At 43.5% G+C, this 22,077-nt stretch overlaps 1 protein-coding gene across 1 annotated transcript in view; it reads right to left on the bottom strand.

The window, feature by feature from the left end:
* ELAPOR1 (endosome-lysosome associated apoptosis and autophagy regulator 1) overlaps nucleotides 1–22,077 on the bottom strand; it is a 101,497-nt gene that overhangs the window by 11,722 nt on the left and 67,698 nt on the right. The window contains exons 16-18 of the mRNA XM_073615961.1: nucleotides 5,592–5,766; nucleotides 5,384–5,480; nucleotides 4,750–4,851 (exon numbers count right to left, since the gene is read on the bottom strand). Of these exons, the coding sequence (XP_073472062.1) occupies nucleotides 4,750–4,851; nucleotides 5,384–5,480; nucleotides 5,592–5,766 (374 nt within the window). The remainder of the gene's footprint in view (nucleotides 1–4,749; nucleotides 4,852–5,383; nucleotides 5,481–5,591; nucleotides 5,767–22,077) is intronic.

Genomic DNA, 22,077 nt, shown 5'->3' with positions numbered 1-22,077 from the left:
TTATGTAGGATTTTTTGGGTAGCACCATGTGAGTCTACTTAGGGGAAGATAGAGAGGGCTTGTTTGAGTGCAACCCATTGTTTGAGTGGTATTTGAAAATGTCAGGCCTCCATGGATTTTAGGGGGGTGGGAGTTGGGGAGCTGGACTTTAAGCTTGGGTCATTTGTTAGCCCACATGAACTTGGTTTGTGGCTTCTGTGGACACCTAGTCAGTCAGTGCTTGCAGATTTTGGTTAATCTCTGCGAGGTCTCTATTTAAAGCGAACTTGATTTGAGTTGCAAATGGAGCAAGATCCTCCCTCACTGGAAGAGACTAGAAGAGACTACAGGATTTTAGAAATATTTGCCACTGACAGAATATGGAAGAGGTTGTCGTCTGGTGCACATTCCCTCCATAGCAGTGACAGAGTGGTGAGGATTATTGAAGCCTGCAGGCCCTTCACTGAGTCTGGGGTGTGTCAGGGTATTATTTCTGGGCTGTTATGCATTGAAGCCCCCCCCCCGAGAGGCAATCGGATATTCCCTGGAACAATTGTACCTATAAATGTCAGTATCCAGTTATACAACCCCTGGCAAAAATTATGGAATCACCAGTCCCTAAGGATGTTCCTTCAGTTGTTTATTGTTGTAGAAAAAAGCAGATCACAGACATGGCCAAAAACTAAAGGCATTTCGAATGGCAACTTTCTGGCTTTAAGAAACACTAAAAGAAATCAAGAAAAATAATTGTGGTGGCCAGTAACAGTTAGGTTTATAGAACAAGCACAGGGAATAAATTATGGAATCACTCAATTCTGAGGAAAAAATTATGGAATCATGAAAAACAAACAAACACAATAACACTCCAACACATCACTAGTACTTTGTTGCACCACCTCTGACTTTTATAACTGCTTGCAGTCTGAGGCATTGACTTAATGAGTAATAAACAGTACTCTTCATCAATCTGGCTCCAGCCTTCTCTGATTGCTGTTACCAAATCATCTTTGTAGGTTGGAGCCTTGTCATGGACCATTTTCTTTAACTTCCACCACAGATTTTCAATTGGATTGAGATCCGGACTGTTTGCAGGCCATGACATTGACCTTATGTGTCTTTCTTCAAGGAATTTTTTCACAGTTTTTGCTCTATGGCAAGATGCATTATCATCTTGATAAATGATTTCATCATCCCCAAACATCCTTTCAATAGATGGGATAAGAAAAGTGTCCAAAATTTCAATGTAAACCTGTGCATTTATTGAAGATTTAATGACAGCCATCTCCCCAGTGCCTTTACCTGACATGCAGCCCCATATCTTAATTGACTGTGGAAATTTGCATGTTTTCTTCAGACAGTCGTCTGCATAAATCTCATTGGAACGGCACCAAACAAAAGTTCCAGCATCATCACCTTGCCCAATGCAGATTCGAGATTCATCACTGAATATGACTTTCATCCAATCATCCACAGTCCACGATTGCCTTTCCTTAGCCCATTGTAACCTTGTTTTTTTGTGTTTAGGTGTTAGAGATGGCTTTCTTTTAGCTTTTCTGTATGTAAATCCCATTTCCTTTAGGCGGTTTCTTACAGTTCGGTCACAGATGTTGACTCCTGTTTCCTCCCATTTGTTCCTCATTTGTTTTGTTGTATGTTTTCTGTTTTCAAGGTCTATTGCTTTAAGTTTTCTGTCTTGACGCTTTGATGTCTTCCTTGGTCTACCAGTATGCTTGCCTTTAACCACCTTACCATGTTGTTTGTATTTGGTCCATGTTTTAGACACAGCCGACTGTGAACAACCAACATCTTGTGCAACACTGCGTGATGATTTACCCTCTTTACCTACATACTAACAAACAGATTTAATCTGATGCAGGTGTTAGTGTTTGTAATGAAAATTTACAGGGTGATTCCATAATTTTTTCCTCAGAATTGAGTGATTCCATAAATATTCCCTGTGCTTGTTCTATAAATCTAACTGTTACTGGCCACCACAATTATTTTTCTTGATTTCTTTTAGTGTTTCTTAAAGCCAGAAAGTTGCCATTTGAAATGCCTTTAATTTTTGGCCATGTCTGTGATCTGCTTTTTTCTACAACAATAAACAACTGAAGGAACATCCTCAGGGACTGGTGATTCCATAATTTTTGCCAGGGGTTGTATTATGTACATTTACGAAAGAATCCAGCCCTTTTTTTAAAGCTGTCTACTAAGCTGTCCAGAACCAGCTTTTGAGTGAGTCTATTCCATATTTTTGCAGCTCTCACTGTGAAGAAACCTTTCCATATTTGGATATTAAATCTCTTTTCCTCTAGATTTAAAGAGTGCCCCCTTGTCCTCTGTGATGACCTTAAAGTGAATAGCTCAACACCATGTTCACTATATGGACCACTTATGTATTATACACATTGATCATATCCCCCTTAATCTCCTCTTTTCCAGAGAGAATAAATTCAGTTCCTCTACACTTTCCTCATAGCTGAGCTCCTCCATGCCTCTTCTCAGTTTGGTTGCTCTTCTCTGCACTCTCCAGTTCCCCAATATCTTTTTTATGAAATTGTGCCCAAAACTGAACTGCATATTCCAAGAGGTCTTACTAATGATTTGTACAGGGGCAAAGTGATATTTCTATCTCTGGAGTCTATACCTTTCTTAATACAAGAAAGGGCTTTGCATGCTTTGGAAACCGCATCTTGGTATTGCATGCTATTATTAAGCGTATGATTTACCAAAACATTTAGATCCTTCTCCACCATTGATTCTCCTAGTTGTTCTCCCCCTAGTATCTATGATGCATGCATATCCTTAGCCCCCAAGTGCATAATTTTACATTTATCAATATTAAACCTCATCTGCCACATAATTGCCCATTTAAACAGTGCATTGAGGTTGGCTTGAGAGTTGTAGCCCTCATGTAAGGATGTTATTCCACTGCATAGCTTGGTGTCATCTGCAAAGACTGCAATGGCACTTTTAATCCCAGAAGCTATATCATTTATAAATATGTTAAAAAGTAAAGGGGCCCAACACTGTACTACTTTCTAAATTCTGTGTTTTAGCCAGTTTTCTATTCATTTACAAACTGATTTTGCCAAGCCTGTAGACTTTACCTTACACATTAGGAGCAGTTTGGTAAGACCACAACTCAGTACCACAACTCAGGAAAGAGTGAACTATGCCAGTGAGCTCTGTTCTTTATATATATTTTGTAGTGACCATGAGCTGGAAGGCAAATTGTTGTGGTATCTGTTGGGCTTTCTGGGCATTCCCTTAATATATCTTTTTTTTTTACCATTTTTACCATTTTAGTAGATTTTAATGTGGTCTTCGATATTTTTATTTTCAAGTATGGCAACCCATTATCAGATTTTGCTTTTGGTAAAAAAGGAGGTTATTCACACAAATTCTCCTGTATGTTTGGTGTGTAAAAGCTGGCCTTGGAACAGTTTTTTTATAATTTTTTTAAATTATTGGATCATAAGATTGGTTAAACAAAATAAATTCTTTGGCAGATAGGACAGTTCACATATAGTATACCATACAGTATATGTATTTTAGCAGTGCATTTATCCACTGAATTTCAGTTTCAATAAAAGATATTACTAACAGCTAAAACCCAACGGTCACTATTACATACTCCCCCTCTAGTACCTCTCCGCTGCCTTTGATACAGTTGACCATCCCCTCCTCAAAAAACTCTATTTCCTTGTTCTCCATGACTGTGCTCTCCATTGGTTTGAATCTTACCTATCTCACAGCATCTTCAGTGTCACTTACAACTCTACTTCCTCATATCCTTCTCCTCTTACCGTTGAGGTCCCTCAAGGTTCTGTCCATGGACCTCTCCTATTCTCAATCTACACCTCCTTTCTGGGTTTGCTGATAGCCTCCTAATATAATTTCTATGCTGATGACACCCAAATTTATCTCTCTACCTTTCAGCTTACCCCATCAGTTTACTCACGTATCACTGATTTACTAAGACATATCTCACTGGATGTCACACCCCTTTTTTAAACTCAATCCATCCAAAACCGAACTCATAATATTTCCTCCCCCGCGTGCCCCTTCCCCTGACTACTCTGTCAAAATCAAATGACACAATTATCAGTCTGTCCAGCATGCCAGGGTGCTAGGGGTAACCCTGGACTCTGAACTGTCCTATCAGGCCCACATCCAATCCTTGTCCAAATCATGCCACCTTAACCTCTGCAACATCTCCAGAATATGCCCCTTTTTAACCATTGACACAACTATGCTTCTAATTAGGGATGGCTCCTGGCAATATAGATGAAAAATCAAGGAGAAAAACTGTGTAGCCCCCCCCCCCCCCCCCCCTAGTCCATACCAGGCGCTTTGGGTCTGGTATGGATATTAAGCGGAACTCCATGCCAGCATTTAAAAAAATATTGGCGTGGGGCCCCCCCAATATCTATACCAGACCCTTATCCGAGCATGCAGCCTGACAGGTCAGGATGGGGGGGGGGGGGACGAGCGAGCGCTCAACCCCCTCCTGAACCATATCAGATATATATATATATATATATTTTTTTTATTAATAATAATAGAAAATCTTTTTTTACCTATTGTTTTTCATTTTGTTATTTTAAAAGTTTGCTATGCCTCTTTTTACATTTAGAAATAGTTGCATAAGAATTAAAATTGTAAATATTTAAACTATATAGCTACAGTAAATAATGTGAACCATGTGCAATCAGTTTCAAATTCATATTGTTTGGGAACATATGAATATAAAAGAACATTTCCTACCTTGGCACAGATATATTTTGTATGTCAGTAATTTGAGGATTACAGCGAAGGCGGATAGTAGTAGACCGTCCAGAAATACAGGACTGTGTAACCTCTTTTGACCTGTAAGATTATGAAGAGATTAGTGGAAAACAAATAAAAAATAAACAAACATACCTTCGAGTCTGTAACATAACTAATGTTAAGCTCCCAGTAATGGCATATTATATATATATATATATATATATATATATATATATATATATATATATATATATATACACACACACACACACACACACACACACACACACACACACACACACACACAAAATTGTCACTATGAAGAATCCACAAAGAAGCCAATGATTTTTATTAGTGCTACTGCTAGATTACCCAAATCTATATAGAGAAAATGCCACCACATAGAAGGCAAACAGGAAGCAATTCATGCCGGCCATCTGAATGGGAGATAAAGATCTAATCTTTTTTTTTTTTTTTTTTTGGCAAAAAAAATTAGGAAAGAAGTGTAGACTGGAGTTTACTTTACAGCTATTGATCTTGGGATAAAATTACCTACGGTATTTACATTTTGTTAATCCCCTTCTGCATTTTACAGAGTAATATATTTGACATTAGATTGTGGATCGCTTACCTGTAATAGAATATGATGTCTTTTACGGCTACGTTTTCTCCAGGAAAAAGATCCACTGGAGATGAGATTTTATCAAGAGCGGTTTCTGTTGTGACACCTAGCAATAGAAATATAGAGATGTTGAATTTGTATCTGCAGATTTTCCTATTCCTCATATATTGAGCTATTAGCAGTTTAATATAGTAGTAGCCTTTAACACCGAACTAACCTATGAGCTGATCAGCGAGGTTTGCTGGTTGTGTAGTCATCACTGTCTTGTGACCAAGTTTATCTGAAGGCACAAACATAGACTGGCAAACGTAGGAGGCAACAGAACGCATGGGCTCCATATCTGATCCCCAGGTATCTGATGCATTTTGTATACACGTAGCCAGTTTTTTCCCCTGTAAGAATAAATTCACACTTACAGCCTGATACATAAAATTAGGACATTACTTTATGTGCATACACATAATAAAACTGCAAAAACTGTGTCAACAGAATCTGTAGCATGCTTTGTGAGAAAGCAGTCTAAAAATTTTAGTTGCATCTAGGTCAGTGGCCTCCAATCTGTGGCCCTTTGCTTGCCTTTATCTGGCCCTTAAGGCACCATTCCATTCACTGACACCAACGATAAGGCACTATTCCTTCCCTAAATACCAACAATGGGGCATGGTTTCTCCCACTAAAAACCAATGATGGGGCATTGTTTACGCCTCCAGGGTGTTTTCTAATCCCACTGGCCACACTATGGCCTCTCTAAATCCTGAATGACAGTTAACTGGCACTTTGCTTAGAAAGTTTGGAGACCCCTGATCTAGGTGGCAGTGGTATCGATTGTTTTATTGATTTGTTGATACAACTATAAGGAAAAGTTTTTTTTTTTTAGTGCTGCAATAGACATGCAACTTCTATGAGGCCCATGACACCTGGCAGTCATAGCATATTGGGAATGCCTGTATACTTTTCCTTTTATAGCTAACAATACATGTAAACAGCTCAATACATAAAGAAATATACATTAAGGGCCCTTTCAAATCATCACATTTTAAGGGAGTGTGTCCTATGCCATACTTTTTCAAATAGGTGTCCCTCGTTCCAATTTCAAAAAGTTGGGAGGTATGTAGTTTCATTAGAATCTTTAGACCTATTCACTTTGGTAATGTACATTTTGAAATCTCCTGCTTGCTGTATTTATATTGGTTGATACTAGAGCGGCTTGCAGACGTTGAAGCTCAGCGCCGCCATTCCCTGATGATAGGTATTGGGTAGGGTGATTGAGCTCAGTTTAGTTTCTATGCATCTTGCTTGCTGCACCTTTTGTGCACCCCTTGAAAAATGCGCATTACATCATAGCCACAGTAATGCAATATAGTTGCTGTAACAATTTTAGTTATGGTAATGATGTGAAACCAATGGAAGAATCAGTGTGGTGTGCTAATTATTTATTTAAGATACAAGCTGCACCTCTCAGTTTTGTTATTTGTGCAAGTGTGTGTTATTGGGCCTTTCATTATATTTTGTAATGAGTCCCAAAGGAGTTTTGCTAAACCCCTATGTGTGCAGATTTAACAGCTCCAGAACTAAATGCATTAGACCAGGTCAGGATCCAAGGATTAGACATAATTCAAATTTAGAGATCCATCAATTAAAACGGTTTGTTCAAATATGAGGGTGCCCGTAGATACTGTATGTAGTGTCCAACAATCTTAAGATTAAGAGATTTTATAAGCAATATTCATATCAGGTTATGTGCAGTACCGAAAGAAAAAAATTTCTTGGTCCTTTTTTTCCTTACATTTTCCTTGAATAACCAGAATTTCAGGTTTGGAAATTAATGATAAATTGCATAATAAAAAAAACTTGAAAATGTCAAAACACTGCAAGCAGAGCATTTCAATAAACTAAAATGTTGCAATTCAGAACCTCCCAAATTAATTATAGTTTGCAGAGGGATGTTGTATTGTCTAAAAAGATTTGTGTAAGTTTCAACATGTAGAGCCACATATATGGAAACCTGAAAGGACAAGTAGGTTATTGTTTTAAAAGGAGGTGTCAAAATTAGGTATAATTCCAACGCAAAAGTTCTGTGCCTGCTCTCTATTCTGGCCACAGCTTTTATATAGTTTTTGTTGCCTTCTTGAACTACTAATGATTAATCACAAGAAGAGCAGTTGTTTGCTAATTAGATGGAGTAAAATGGCCACCTATTGAGGTCAGGTGCACAAGTACATTATACTGTATATATTTACTGCAATTCATGTAAGCTTACACCATTAGAAGCCAGTTTTTCGAACAACGAAATCCTCCCTATAGGAGATATGGAACCCGCCATGATCGAGGTTTACCTCCCTCCCCGCTCCCAAGCTAATCTAGACCTATACAGGCTCTGCCACAGTCCCCCAACTTGATACTAAACCAAAAAAAACAAACAAAAAAAAACACAACATAACAAAGAAATGAGTTATAACAGCAACGCCATTGGGAGATAGTTCCTCCGCTCTAATTATAGGTCTCTTAAATGAAGGCTCTTCACCTTGGAGTAATGTTGTAATACACCACTAGTTAGTCATTTAATTTCCGTAGAGACCCATAAATTATATTAGTACCTCCCATAATTTAAGACCATGTCCACTTGAGTCTAAAATTAATTTAAAGTTAAATCAACCTCTTTTCAGTTAGTCATCTTTGTCTCCTACAAGAATCACTAGGGACCATACTCCAAGGTACGGTACGGAATTTGAACAAAATCCGTCCTCCGATTTTCAGGGAATGTCACCTCTGAGAGGCCTAAAACTTCCATAAAACCTGCTACGTCACTATGTGATTGATAAACCACAGTAACATCACCCTTTTTTAGTATGCAGCCCAAAAGGAAAGCCCCAGTGGTATGTAATCCCTGTCTGTCTTAGAACCACTAAAAGAGGTCGCAATGAGTGCCGCTTTGATAGGGTACATCTAGAAATATCTGAAAAAGTATAACTGAGCTCCTTCAAATTCCAGACATTGTCTAGAACGCATCCTATTCATGACGGCATCCTTAATCGAGTATTTGTGCATTCTACAGATCACATCTCTAGGGGCATCAGTGCCTGAGTTGAGTGCCTGAATACCCGATGTATCCGATCAAATTAAATTGGGGTAGTGATCTCTCTTCCAAGGATTGAATTAAAAGTTCTCTGTAAGGTTAAGCTAAAATCTTGCATCCTGACTGTCTCAGAGAGGACCCTAATTCTAATATTAGAGTGCCTATTCTTATTTTCCTGATCATCTAATTGAGAAAATAGGGATTCTGTTGATCTTGTGCAACTATTTTGTCCTTTAACTGCTGCATTGCCAGTGTAATATCATCCTGTTTGGTTTCTAAGGCCTCACTCACCTGTTGTCTGAAGCAGAGAGCGGATGTGTGCGTCTGTAAGCTCCAGGCCATCTGGCCTCCCTGGATTCATCCCGGACTCCCTAGGAGAACAGAACCGGGACCCCTCCAGCACGTGTATCAGGATCGGGACGGGACCACCCCGGACCCGACTCGCCTCAGGCAGCCCCCCAGGTCTCTATCCGAGCCATCCGCAACCATTCGGACACCCGATCCGAGCCGCCAGCGTCTTCGGAAAAGCCTCCAGGACAGGCCACGTCTCCGGCATAGGTCCGACCCAGTGCCGGCCTGCTGCTTCTCTCCCCCCCAGGCTCGATTGGTAGACCCGCGCACTCCCTCCAACCGGACCCCATCTTCACTCTCAGACTTGACCGCAGCTGCGCCGGGAGCCTGAGCATCGAACAGCCCGCAGCTCGGGCCAGCCCGGCAGCCATCTTGGTCCACCCGACGAGGCCACAGCACTCCACCAGTCCTCCAGGAACTCATCTCCGGACTCCCCTGCAGCACCATCCGGGACCCCAGTCCCACCAGACCCCCACCCAGCTCTCAGTCCACCAGGGCACCTTCCGCAGCCGCCGTCCGGTCCCCTCTTCTCTAACCCCTAGACTCGAGGGACAGACCGCGGCTGCGGCCTAGTTTCAGCCCTCACCAGCCTACCCCCTCAGATCACCCACTTCGATTTCAGCAGACCAGCCGCCCTTCCTACCCGAACCCCCTCTCCGCTACCGGACCACCGTGGGGGCACTGAGGGATACAAGAGCCAAGACAAGAGCCAGGATAACCATGGCCCAGACCTAGCCCTGGAGTCCAGCCCCACCTAGACGCGGCGGCAGGATTGGTAAGTAGTGGCCTAGGTCCCCTAGGCCCTCCTCCGGTCAGTGTGTCCCCCCCGACTTTACATCCTGCCTTCTCTCGCTTCATCTCTGGTATTTCCGGTCAGGTAAGTGACCCGGGGCACCACTCATAGAAGTTGATCCAGGGTCCCCAGGTCCGATCACCTCTCGGGGGGGTCAGGAAGGAATTTTTTTCCTCTGCTGCAGCAATTGGCCAGCTCAGCTAGGGGTTTTTCGCCTTCCTCTGGATCAACGGGAGGGTAGGCCAGTGGAGCCCCCCCTCCATCACCACCACCACCAGAACTTTGCACCTTCATCAGCACTATCGGCTACACTACCCCCTTTATCAGCGGCACCCCTCAGGACCATCATCTACTCAGCAACTGCAATTGTCGCTTCATCAGTATCATCATCGCATCATCCAATCAGCATCAACTCTTTTTTTTATCATGTGCAACTTCAAATACTCAGCAGATGCCCTCCACAGGCTAAGAAATACCATCTCAACTTTACCAACCTCCATTAAAAAAATACTAAGAAAAAGAACAATTACTAAAGACCAACCTACAATCAGCCATCAAACATAGGAAGTCACCAATCCAACCACAACAATTAACATGCGCCCTGATAAACACCAGATCTGCAGTCAAACACAGACTGGAAGTTCACGACTTCATCACCCAAAACAACATAGATTGCCTCTTCATCACGGAGGAGGAGGAGGCCTAGCAGTGATCTTCAAATCTCACCTTGCGCTCATCAAACCAACTTTACAGAACTCAGTGCCTTTCATGTAGACACTCACCCTTCATCTTCAAACAACACCCCAAGACACCAGTCACATACTACTATGCTACAGATCACCAGGACCGAAGACTAATCTCCTTACACCCTGCACTGAATTCTTCTCAACACCCTGAAAACCAAAAACTTTCTGGTACTTGGGGACTTCAACCTCTGGGCAAACTACCCAAGACCCCATCGCCACTGCCTGCATTAACCAACTAGAAGAACTTGGTCTGCAGCAACTGATAAATACTCCCACGCATGGTTCAGGACACATTCTGGACCTCATCTTCAAACAAAATATGGACATCAACTTATTTGACAACATACTGCTACCATGGACGGACCACCATGCTATCAAATTTAAAATTGCCACCAACACCACCATCCAAAAACCGAAACACACAATAACAACACACTGGACCAGATCTCAGAAGAAACTACATTCCGAACACTTCAAAACCACATTATCAACCAAAATAGCAATGCTAAAGCCAAACCACTCAACGGAACAAACTCTCAACTCCTTGAACAAGACATTACTACGAAGGAGACGAAGTGGCTCCAAAACGTAGAACACGCATCCGCAAAAAGAACTCTGGATGATTTAATGGCACTCTTACATCACTACATCACTGAAGCAGGAATGTAGAAAAGCCGAAAGAGCCTGGAGAAGAAAGGAAAAAAACCACACTAACTACAAAGCACTCACCAAGAAATATCACATAGCAATCTTCAAAGCAAAAAAAGAACATTTCTCAAACACCATCTCAACAGCCTTAAACCGCCCTCGGGAACTTTTCAAAATAGTCGCGCAGACTATGAACCCTACCTGCCTAGAGCCCCCAGCATACGAAACTCAAGAATTCTGTAATGAGTTATCAGATTTTTTCATTGACAAAATCGACAACATTTGGGAAACAATTCAACAGAAAAAAACAACCAACCTCATTCAACTAAAGCAAAAAGAGAAAATCGACACGAACGTCACACAAGCACCGAATTTCTCGCTGATCCCAATCACCACTGACACCACCAAAAACATCATCAGAAGCCTCCGAGACAGCACATCACCAAAGACATCATTCCCACAAAACTCCTGAAAGAATGTTACGACATTCTGGCTCCTACTATAACACATCTAATAAATCAATCGTTCAGAGAAGGGATTGTTCGAATCGCCCTCAAGCAAGGCATCATCAAACCCCTTGACCCTAAAGATCCTAACTACCGCAGACCAGTTACAAGCCTCAACTCCATCTCCAAGATTATGGAAAACGCAGTACAATGCCACTTGGACACACACAAACTCTCGGACCCACTGCAATCAGGCTTCTGCCCAGGCCATGGCACACAAACGGCACTTCTTCAAATATGGGACGACGCCCTCGAAGCAGCAGATGACGGAGAATCTTGTCTCCTGGTACTGTTGGACCTCAGTGCAGCGTTCAACACAGTGGACCACAATACCCTACTCATCCGCCTCACAGAAGTAGCTGGAGACTCAGATTCAGATCTACCATGGTTCGCATCCTTCCTACAAAATCGTTCACAGACAGTGAATCTAGGAGCCTTCACCTCTGAAACTCTTGCAATTTCTTGTGGAGTCCCTCAAGGTTCACCCTTATCACCAGTGCTCTTCAACATCTACATCCGTCCACTCCTCCAAATCATTAGAAAATCGGACCTCTGCTTCCACTCATTTGCTGATGACACCCAACTCTACTTTTGCATCACCGATCAAAAAGACCACTACCAGAGACTAGAAAAATGCCTCACATTGATAGATGATTGGATGACCACGAGCTCCCTCAAACTCAAACGGATCCAAAACAGAGCTTCTTCTCCTCCAAGCAAACCGTAAAACAAAAACTTAGAATCCTTGGACACCACCCACCATCCTTGGACAGACCATCTCCCCAAGCACCAAATCCAAAAGTCTCGGAGTCATCTTTGACTCAGAAATGTCGATGGATGCACAAATAGGATCGGTAGTCAGTGGATCTCACCATCTCTTTCGCCTACTACATAGACTCATCCCCTTCATTCCAGAAGAGGACAAAGCAGCAGTAGTTGAAACAATCATCAATTCCCGGCTCGACTACGCAAACTCCCTCTACATAGGACTACCTAAGTCATCCAAAACACTGCAGCAAGACTGGTAACTGAAAAAACCCTGGAAATCCATCTCCCCATCCCTGAGGAGCCTACATCGGCTAACCATAAAGGACCGGATCACTTTCGAAGACCCTCTGCCTCACCCATAAATGCACTCATTGAAACTCTCCACAATACCTTTGCGAGAAAATAAATCACTACACACCTAAGCGCAGTCTTCGATCAACTAACCAAAACCTCCTCCTCATTCCCAAGTCCGTCTACAAATCAAAGGGAGAACGAAGATTCGCAGTCCAAGGACCATGGTTATGGAACGCTCTACCTGCCAACATCCGCATGGAAGAAAATCATCGGGCCTTCAGAAAAAAACTCAAGACCCATCTCTTCTAAGTAAAACAGGACTAACAGCATGGATCAAGTGCCTTGAGGCGATTCACTTTGCATTTGCAGCGCTATACAAATCTTTCATTCATTCATTCATTCATTCATGGCCCAGCTGTGTAGTATCCGCTTTAACGCAGTCTAATTCCTGTTTAAAAGCATTTTCCATTTTGCTCAACATGGCTTCAAGCTCCGCCTTGGTAGGGAAAGATCTAATATGCTCTCTAATATCCCAGTCTCGTTCAGGGGAGATGGGTGCTGCAGCATCTGGACCTAACTGATGATATGGTTGTTTTTGTATCCAATTCCGTGGCCGTAGCTTTACCGATGGTTGTAGCTGTACTTGCATTTGGGGCTGCAGTTGAGTCGGTGATTGTTGTTGCAATTGCTTCTGTAATTGAAGCTCTTGCTGTAGCAGTAATTGTGTCTGCGACTGTACGTGCAGCTCCAATGGCAGCTGCTGCATCCGCATCTGTGATTGCTGATACAGCTATGGCTGTAGTTGCTGCTGTAATCTCGGCTGCTGTTGCAATTGTGCCTGCTGTATCTGCTGCCCCGTTTGCACTTTTAACTGTGACTGTGCCCTCAGCTAAGGCCATATCTGCGATAGCTGTGCCTGCAATGGAGACTGTGATTGCCCTTGTATCTGTGGTAGCAACTGTCTCTAACTGTGACTGTAATTGTCATTTTGAATGTGGTTGTAACTGCGTTTGCTGCTCTGACCGCTGCTGCTGCAGCTGCATCTGGTTCTGCAAGAGAGGATACAGTGGGGGATATTCCTGCAGATCTGTAAGTGCGACTGTACCTCCAATTGTTGTTATAATTGCTGATGTGGTTGCAGTTGACTTTGAGAAGCCAAGTCTTCCTATGTCTGTAGCGATTGCAACTGATGCATATGCTGTATCTGCAGTTGAGTCTGCAATTGTGACCGCATCTGTGACTGTGGCTTTTCTTGCTGTAGCTCCAACTGTGGCTGTTTCTGTAGTTGCAACTGTGCGAGTTGCAATATCTGTTCCTGTTGTTCGGACAGCGGCTGTGGCCGTTGCTGTAGATCTAGGGTCAAGTCCAGGTGTGGCTGCATTTATGATTGCAATTGCTTCTGAGATGTCTGGTGCTGAAAGGTCTGAGACATCAAGTACTCCTGTGGCAGTGTCTCCATCAGTATCTGTGTCTGGAAGACCGTATATGTTTGTTGCTGTGTTTGCAAAGACTGTTGCTGGTGCTGTGTTTGCAGCCGTTGCTGCCGCTGCTCTTGCTGTGACTCTAGCTGTTGCTGCTGCTCTGATTGCTGTTCAAGTTTGGATTGTAGTTGTAAGTGTGACAGTGGCAGAGTCTGTAATTGCGGGGTTGGCTGCAACTGTGTATGCTGTATTTGCGATACTGACTGTGGGTGAGGTTGTGGCTACATTTGAGATTCCTGTTGTGATTGGACCTGTAAAGATGGCTGTATAGATGGCTGTGGCTGCTCTATAATTTGAAGAAGTTCAGGCAGTGCAGGGTATAGAGGAGGTGCAGATATAGGGAGAGACATAGGTAATTCAGATAAATCAGATCCATCAAGACTTACTGCCAACCTGCTTCCTCCATTCTCTGCACTTGTTTGCTGTGTTCTCTGAGTGCCACTTGACCCAAGTATGCTTCTTTCATTCTCCCTATCTTCCGAATTGACATTGGCTGACCCTGGAGCCCTGGCGCCCCCTTTCATAGATCCTGAAGGTGCTGTGACAGCAGTGACAGCTAAAGGGGAACCCTTTCCTCTCTCCTGGAAGAGAGATGTCTGGCCACACAATCTATCTTGTTGCTGACCTGCTGGTGTCTGCTTCTGCTGTTTAGGCTGGTTAGCCCTTCTCTGCCCGTTCGGAGTCAGGTCCTTTTTGGACACTTGCGCATGGCCTCAGGTGTGAGCAGGCCCCGTGTAAGACTTTAGGTCTTGTTTTGTCTTGTTTTGGGGGTTAAATGAAGGTTTTTGGAATAGGATGGGTTGAGTATGAGTGTTGGTTAGGATTGTGTTTTCTGCCTGTGTGGTTTGTGGGTTTCTTTTTTTTTTAGGAGGACCTGATCCCGTTTCATCTATATTATATGGAGTATTCCTGAAGCTCTTTTTATTGATATTACCTCTGACTTATGAAAGAAATAATTAAGGTCATCTCTTATAATGTCCGTGGGATGTGTTCTCCGACTAAACAAAATTAGGTTAGAATTAAAGCGTCTAAATCCTCAGATTATAATGCTGCAAGAGACACATTTTAAGTCCACTAAAACCCCTAAATTGCCTACACATACATTTAACCTGTGGTATTCAAGTTTATTACTGGTTTCAAAGGCAAGAGAGGTGGCTATAGGAAACCATAAGAACTGCCCCTTTTTGGTCAATGATTACTGTATAGACCCTGAGGGCGGTTTCGATTTTCTGAAAGGTCAGATCAAGGGCCAAACATACACTTTTGCTACAATATATGCTCCCAATCTTCATCAAATAACATTTATAGAAGGGATTCTCTCCAAATTGGTATCCTTCCAGGAGGGCATCCTTGTTCTGGGGGGAGACTTTAAGCCCCAACCCAGAGCTGGATATATCAAATGGAAAGTCGGTACTATCCAAGAGGGCCTTAATGCGTTTTCATAAGACTATGGAGTTTAATCACTTAATTGACTGCTGGAGGATGCTTAATGCATCTATGAAAAGGACTATAGTTATTACTCTAAGGTCCATAAGATGTATTCTAGAATTGATGTTATGGTTGGATCAGTTTTAATTTGATCTGTCAGAGGAAGCAGTTATCGAAAAGATTACATTGTCGGATCATGCTGCGGTCTCAATTACGATTAGATGGGATGGCGAGGGAATGGACCTGGCACATGAACGAGAACAGCAGCAGTCACCGAAGCAATTAGAACAATTTGAGATAAACACTACAGACGATGTCTCCCAAAAGGTAATATGGGAAGGGCACAAAGCAGTTATTAGAGGAGTTCTGATTTCACAGGGTCCAAGGATCAAGAGGCAAAAATCTGAGGAAATGCGGCACCTACTTTCAGATATACATATATATAATATATGGAAAACTTATATAAACGCTTACAATCTTCTGAAATCGAGAACCGTCTCTATGAGGCAAGTGATAGATTGTCTGTGTTCCTGGACCATCAGGTTAAGAGAAAATTAAGGTTCTGGGCTCATAGGTTTTATAAACAGGACCAAAGAATGCGAAGCAAGCAGATGTTGAAACCATACTGATAAGGCCGAGACCTGGCCCTTGATAGTACGCAGTTTCACCTCTAGCCCCATTTGCAGAAATTCAAGAATTCTACCTATGACATACTTCCTAGGATGCCAACCCCTGGATTTACACCAAGAAACATATGCTTTCCAGACGCTATAATAAATAACTCTGGAAGCTGGCTTCCTTGCATTAACCAAGGTAGGTATCACTGAGCCTGAAAGCCCACGATTCTTTAGAATGTGGGTTTCAATAGCCAAACCGTTAAATTTAGCATTTGTAAAGTAGGATGGAACACTGTTCCCTGCGATAGCACGTTTAGATGTGGTGGTAGGGTCCATGGGACCCCTACCACCATCTTTACTATTTCTGCATGCCAAAATCTTCTGGGCCATGCTGGGGCCACAAGAACTACAAACTTAATTTCCCGCTTGATCCTGCGAAGAAGTCGAGGTAGCAGCAGAATAGGAGGGAATGCATAAATCAGTGAGAACTGATCCCACGCATCTGTTCCGCATGCGAGTTTACCAAACTTTTCCTTATTTAAATATTAACTTTATAATAAAAACATTTCCTTATTTAAATACTACACTATGGGAGCCCATATCTCATTTCTTGCATGAAAACCTTACCTATACTGGATATTGGAGAGAGCATTAGGAGAGGAGTACAGCTGGTTGATTTGGGCTTGGTGAGGGATCCTTTGCACACACAATTCGATCCAGCTGCGGGATATCCTTGGAAGATCCATAGGACCTGGATACTGGTTGGTAAAGTTGGAGCCTGGCTGCATAATCGGTGCATCAAGCCTATATGCTATGCAAGATCCCCCTGTAGGGGTTACTGGAGCTGGTGAGTGGGGACCCAAGAGGGGGAGCACTTAAAAGTCACCTGAATTTTTTTCCTGTGTATCGTCACCAAGCACTTAACTATCACATAAGACTTTGGTTGGATTGATTTTTTGATGTATTTATTGGACTTGGCACGTTAATTTTTTGGGGTCGTTTCATATAATTTCTACTATTTTTTAATATCTTATATTTGTCCTACACTTTTGGGACTTTTGATTTTTATTTGATTTATTTATTTATTTTCATTTACCTGTATTTTTGTTATTGTAGTATCACGTTTTTATTATCACTTCTAAACATTTATTTATATCTAGTTTATTTGGCAACCTAGTGAGGTTTGCAACATTAGCACATGCACATTGGAAATTTATTAGGAATGCACTATTGGTATATGCACATTTAATAGTCACTATAGAGGCACACAGCACCTAACAAGTGAACAGGGTCTGTCGCCTTTCATTATATAGGTAGCGCCATTTACCCTCATACTTGCACTATTATCGAATGGAACTGAGCATAGGGAACTGCTTTGAATGAAGCCACTATCTTCCCCAACAACCTCATACAAAGGCGAATGGAGGGACCCTTCTTTGCCCTGACCCCCTGAACCAGCTCCTTTATGGCGCTGATCTTTGCCTGGGGTAAAAACACCTTCTTCTGGGCTGTATCTATGACAAGACCCAAGTACTCTAATCTTCTTACTGGCTTTAAAGTATATTTCTCTAGGTTGAGGACCCAACCTAGGTATTCCAGGTAATTGACTGTGGTGACCATGCTTTGGTCCAAGTAGACTACCGACCGGTCTATCAAGAGCAGGTCATCCAGGTATGCTATTATTGTTATACCTTGAGTCCTTAATCTGGCCAGAGGAAGGGCCAGAAGTTTTGTAAACACCCGAGGTGCAGTAGCTAGACCGAAAGGCAAGGCTACATACTGAAAATAAAGTTTTTCTACTTCGAAACGCAGATACTTCTGGTGAGCGGGGAAAATAGGGACATGCAGGTATGCATCCTTGATGTCGATTGATGCCGGAAGCTCTCCCCCTTGTAGGAAGGAGACTACTGATTGGATTGATTCTATGCAAAAAAGAGCGAATCTTCAGGAACTGGTTTAGATCTTTGAGATCTAGAATGGGTCTGACATCCCCATTTGGTTTTGGTACCGTGAAAAGGTTTGAAAAAAAAACCAACTCTTCCACGCGGACCACCATGATCACTTTTTGTGACAAAAGTCGTTCTAACGCTAGAAAGAGAGACTTCATTTTCTCTGGATCTTTGGGGACATTTGACCTGAGGAAACGAGGAGACGGGAATTCTCGGAACTCTAGTTTGTAACCTAGAGCTATTCTGGAGACCACCCATCTGTCCCAAAATTCCTCCTGCCAAACCTTTGAAAACTGCAGAAGTCTTCCCCCCACTCGAGCGAGCGGGGGCGCCCCTTCATAAAGAGGCTTTAGCATTCTGTCTTGCGGGTTTCCTCCCCCAGGACTTATTTTGTCCCTGGGGTTGACCCTGAGGTTTACCTCTTGAACCTGATGTTGAAGGCCGTCTCGACTGCTTGGAGGCTGATGCCCCTGGCACTGGAGAATGAGCCCATTTAAATGAGGGACGTTTACTCTTTTTCTTAACTGGCAAAAGGGTACTGTTCCCCACTTGATATTCTTTGGATATATTTGTCCAAATCCTCCGCAAATAGCTTTTCACGGAAAGGAAAACCAGCCATGAGCTTTTTTGCATGGCGCTTCGGCTGAGCAACTTTTCAACCATAAGATTCTACACATATTTACCAACCCAAGCATAAGGCGAGAGGTTTGAAGAATAGAATCTCTGATTGCGTCAATTGCAAAAGCCACTGGCAGCTCAGCTAATTCCTGGGCCTGCTGTTCAGGGAACACCTTGAGTAAATGGTCTCTCAAGGACTGACATACCCCATTTGCCGCCACTGCAGGTTGAGCCACTGAACCTGTGGAGAAAATATTTTTTTACAGGAATTCCAATTTTTTTATCAGTTGGATCCCTAAGCATTTTCAACCAGACAAGTCAAACTTTTATACACAGAGGATATAGCAGCGTCAATTGCTGGTATACTCCACATCTTAGTAAATTTTTCCTCCATAGGATAAAGTGTTGAAAACTTTTTAGGAGGGAAAAAGTGCTTATCTGGGTGATCCCACTCAGAATACATAAGCTTTTCTAGTAATGTTAGTGAACCCAAACGGGAAGTGGGCTCTTGAACCGACTTCGTTAAGGGTAGCTTAAATGTGGAGCAGACCATTTCAGTAAGAGAATGCACCAGCAACTTTTCAGCATGTGAAGATGAAGAAGGTCCTTCCCCACTTGATTCCTCGGAAGAGGAATCATCAGCCTGTTCACAGTCCCCTGAGGAGGATTCATCTTCCCACCCTCCCACAGTTCCTATGTTTGAGGATCCTGGGTGGTAGAAGGGGACCTAATGCGTTTTCTTCCACTCTGTGAAGACGCGATTAAAGCCACTAATCTTTCCTCTAAACCAGTGGTCATCAACCCTGTCCTCAGGGCCCACTAACAGGCCACGTTTTATGTATTACCTTGGGGAGATGCAGACTAGAATACTGCACTCACTGAGAAGTAAATGATATCACCTGTGATGTATTTCAGTTATCTTACAAACCTGGTCTGTTGATGGGCCCTGAGGACAGGGTAGATGACCACTGCTCTAAACCACTCATAGCTGAGAAGAAAGCCTGCTCAATTATATAGACTGGGGCTGAAGTGTCGGAAGCAACTGCAGCCTCTGGTGACCCCGATGGCTCAATATGACCAGCCTCCTTAGATCAGGATGGTGTTGCAGAGGTAGGGTCCTTAGGACCTGAGGGCGACCCCTTTGTGTGCTTGGTTTTTGTGACATTTGAACCACCTCCTCTGGTCATAGTGCTGAGCACAAGCGCAGAGGTACTACCAAAAAAATGCACCCACTGCTGAGCAATAGTCCAGCAACTGCCGCTGCTATTAAGCTCAGCCTGATGCTTAAGTAAATGTGTCTGGGAATGCCTGTGTCACCAACTCACATGCCACCCGTCCGCTCTGTGTCCCTCCTTTAGCTGAATGCACCTGAAAAAAGGTGCATTCTATAGCTATACAGCCCGCGTTGTGGATGCTGAAGCACGCCAACACAGCTAAGCCCTGCCCCTTCCTCCGACCACCCACCACGTTCTGCCTCATCTATTTTAAAATAGATCATTTTCCCGCGCGAGCGGGCTCCGATCCTGACCGGACCGCATCGAGGGGAACTGGGGTGGAGGAGAGGAGGAGAGCTGCCGAAGGAAACCGCCGTAATGGCAGCGAGAGCGGTGGGGCACATCGCCGTCTGACGCCATGCTCCCTCTGCTTGGAGTAAAGCTATCCAGGTGGGGGACATTCCTAGGAGAACAAAACCCCCTTTCCCACAACTTTACCTGGAGCTTTGGGCCAGGGGAAGCGTGCAGCTTGTACACAGAGTACGTGCTCTTGACAGCCCCCCGGTGATGACTATAGGCATGATAACATTTACTTAAAGGAGAAAAACCCACAAGAATTTGAAAAATTCCTTAGGAATCTCCCTTACCTTATCCAGATGCAGGGTTCTGTGGTAACAGACCAAATCTTCACCTCACAGTGGGCTCCGTTAAAAAACCTTCAGGGACTGGGGCCCCCTTTTTATCGGGGGATCCACAGCCCTGGGCCTGTAAAAAACACCCCGCCAGGAACATGGCTGAAAAAACCAAATACTAGATCCCGGGGTCCAGCTCTAAAAAGAGAAGCGTTACAGGTAAAACCTTGTTTCTTCAGACACGAGGCCCGGGTACCATTCCATTCGGTCTGGAAAAGACCCTTTGAATGGATCCGGTTGCATGGCTTGCCCCAGTAAGGAATATTCCAGCGGTGCTCAGCACAGCACATCTTTACTCGTGACCAACACCTAAGACACTGGCGAAAAAACGGAGGTACTCCCGGTAAGGGGAGGGTTTATATGGGGAATTGAACTTCCTGTTTAGGGTGTGCCAGTGTCCATCACCTGAAGGTGCCATGCTTCTGTATTTACAAGTAACAGCGCTCTCCTCCCGGCGGCCGTTTAGAACCCCCTCTGCTCTGCAAAACAACTTGTCTATCTCCATACGAGAGCAGAGAGAGAGAGGAGAGAGCAGAGGGGGGAGGGGGTGGGGGATGTACACAGGCAGAAGCTGCTTCACGGAAATGCAGTAAGTTACAACTTCTCTTCTGCAGCCCCACTCTGATGTTATTTAGGTGGTCGGAATGCTCAGTATTGGAAGGGGGAGGAGGGGTGAATGCTGTGTATTGATGGGAGGTGAGCTCCAAACTGGAATCTGGGGGGAGGAAAGCTCTGTACCTAGGGGGGTGGGGACTTGGATGTACACAGATCACCCGTCATTCCTGCATTCCGTACACAGCTCACCCCTCATTCCTGCACTCCGTACACAGCTCAGCCCTCATTCCTGCACTCCGTACACAGCTCACCCCTCATTCCTGCACTCCGTACACAGCTCACCCCTAAACCCCGCACTCTGTACACAGCTCACCCCTAAACCCTGCACTCTGTACGTAGCTCACCCCTCCACACTGCTATATGGCAGGCGGCATGACTTGTCATTTATTTCTGGCAGCCTGTCCTCAGGGATACTGCTCCTATTGGGCTCTGTTCTTGGCTGCACTCAGTTAACCTTCATAGCTGTGTGCTTTGCTCTGCTCATTGCTAATAACAAGTTCTAGGAGTTTTCTGTCTATTGGCGGGTCTCCTAACCTCCCCAGTCCATGGTGTGAAGGCAGTGATAAGATGATGTGTTGTAACCTTTAGCAACCAATCAGTGAGCTGTGTTGATGTGCTGTGACCTCTAGCAACCAATAAGTAAGTGGCAATGATGCACAGTAACCTCTAGCAACCAGTGAGCGGTAAGGATGTGCAGTAACCTCTAGCAACCAATCGGTTAGCAGAAATTATGTGCTGTAACCTCTAGCAACTAATCGATGAGTCGTAATGTGTGCTGTAACCTCTAGCATCCAGTTAATGAGCAGTAATGATATGCTATAACCTCTGGCAACCAATCGCAATTGCTGACTCGCCTGATTTTGAGCCTAGCTATTTATTGTATGTCTCAGAGCGGGGGGGCTTGATT

This window comes from Aquarana catesbeiana, linkage group LG02, assembly GCF_042186555.1.
Source record: "Aquarana catesbeiana isolate 2022-GZ linkage group LG02, ASM4218655v1, whole genome shotgun sequence".
In the NCBI taxonomy this organism is placed as follows: domain Eukaryota; kingdom Metazoa; phylum Chordata; class Amphibia; order Anura; family Ranidae; genus Aquarana; species Aquarana catesbeiana.
This window is presented reverse-complemented; position numbering and strand designations above follow the sequence as displayed.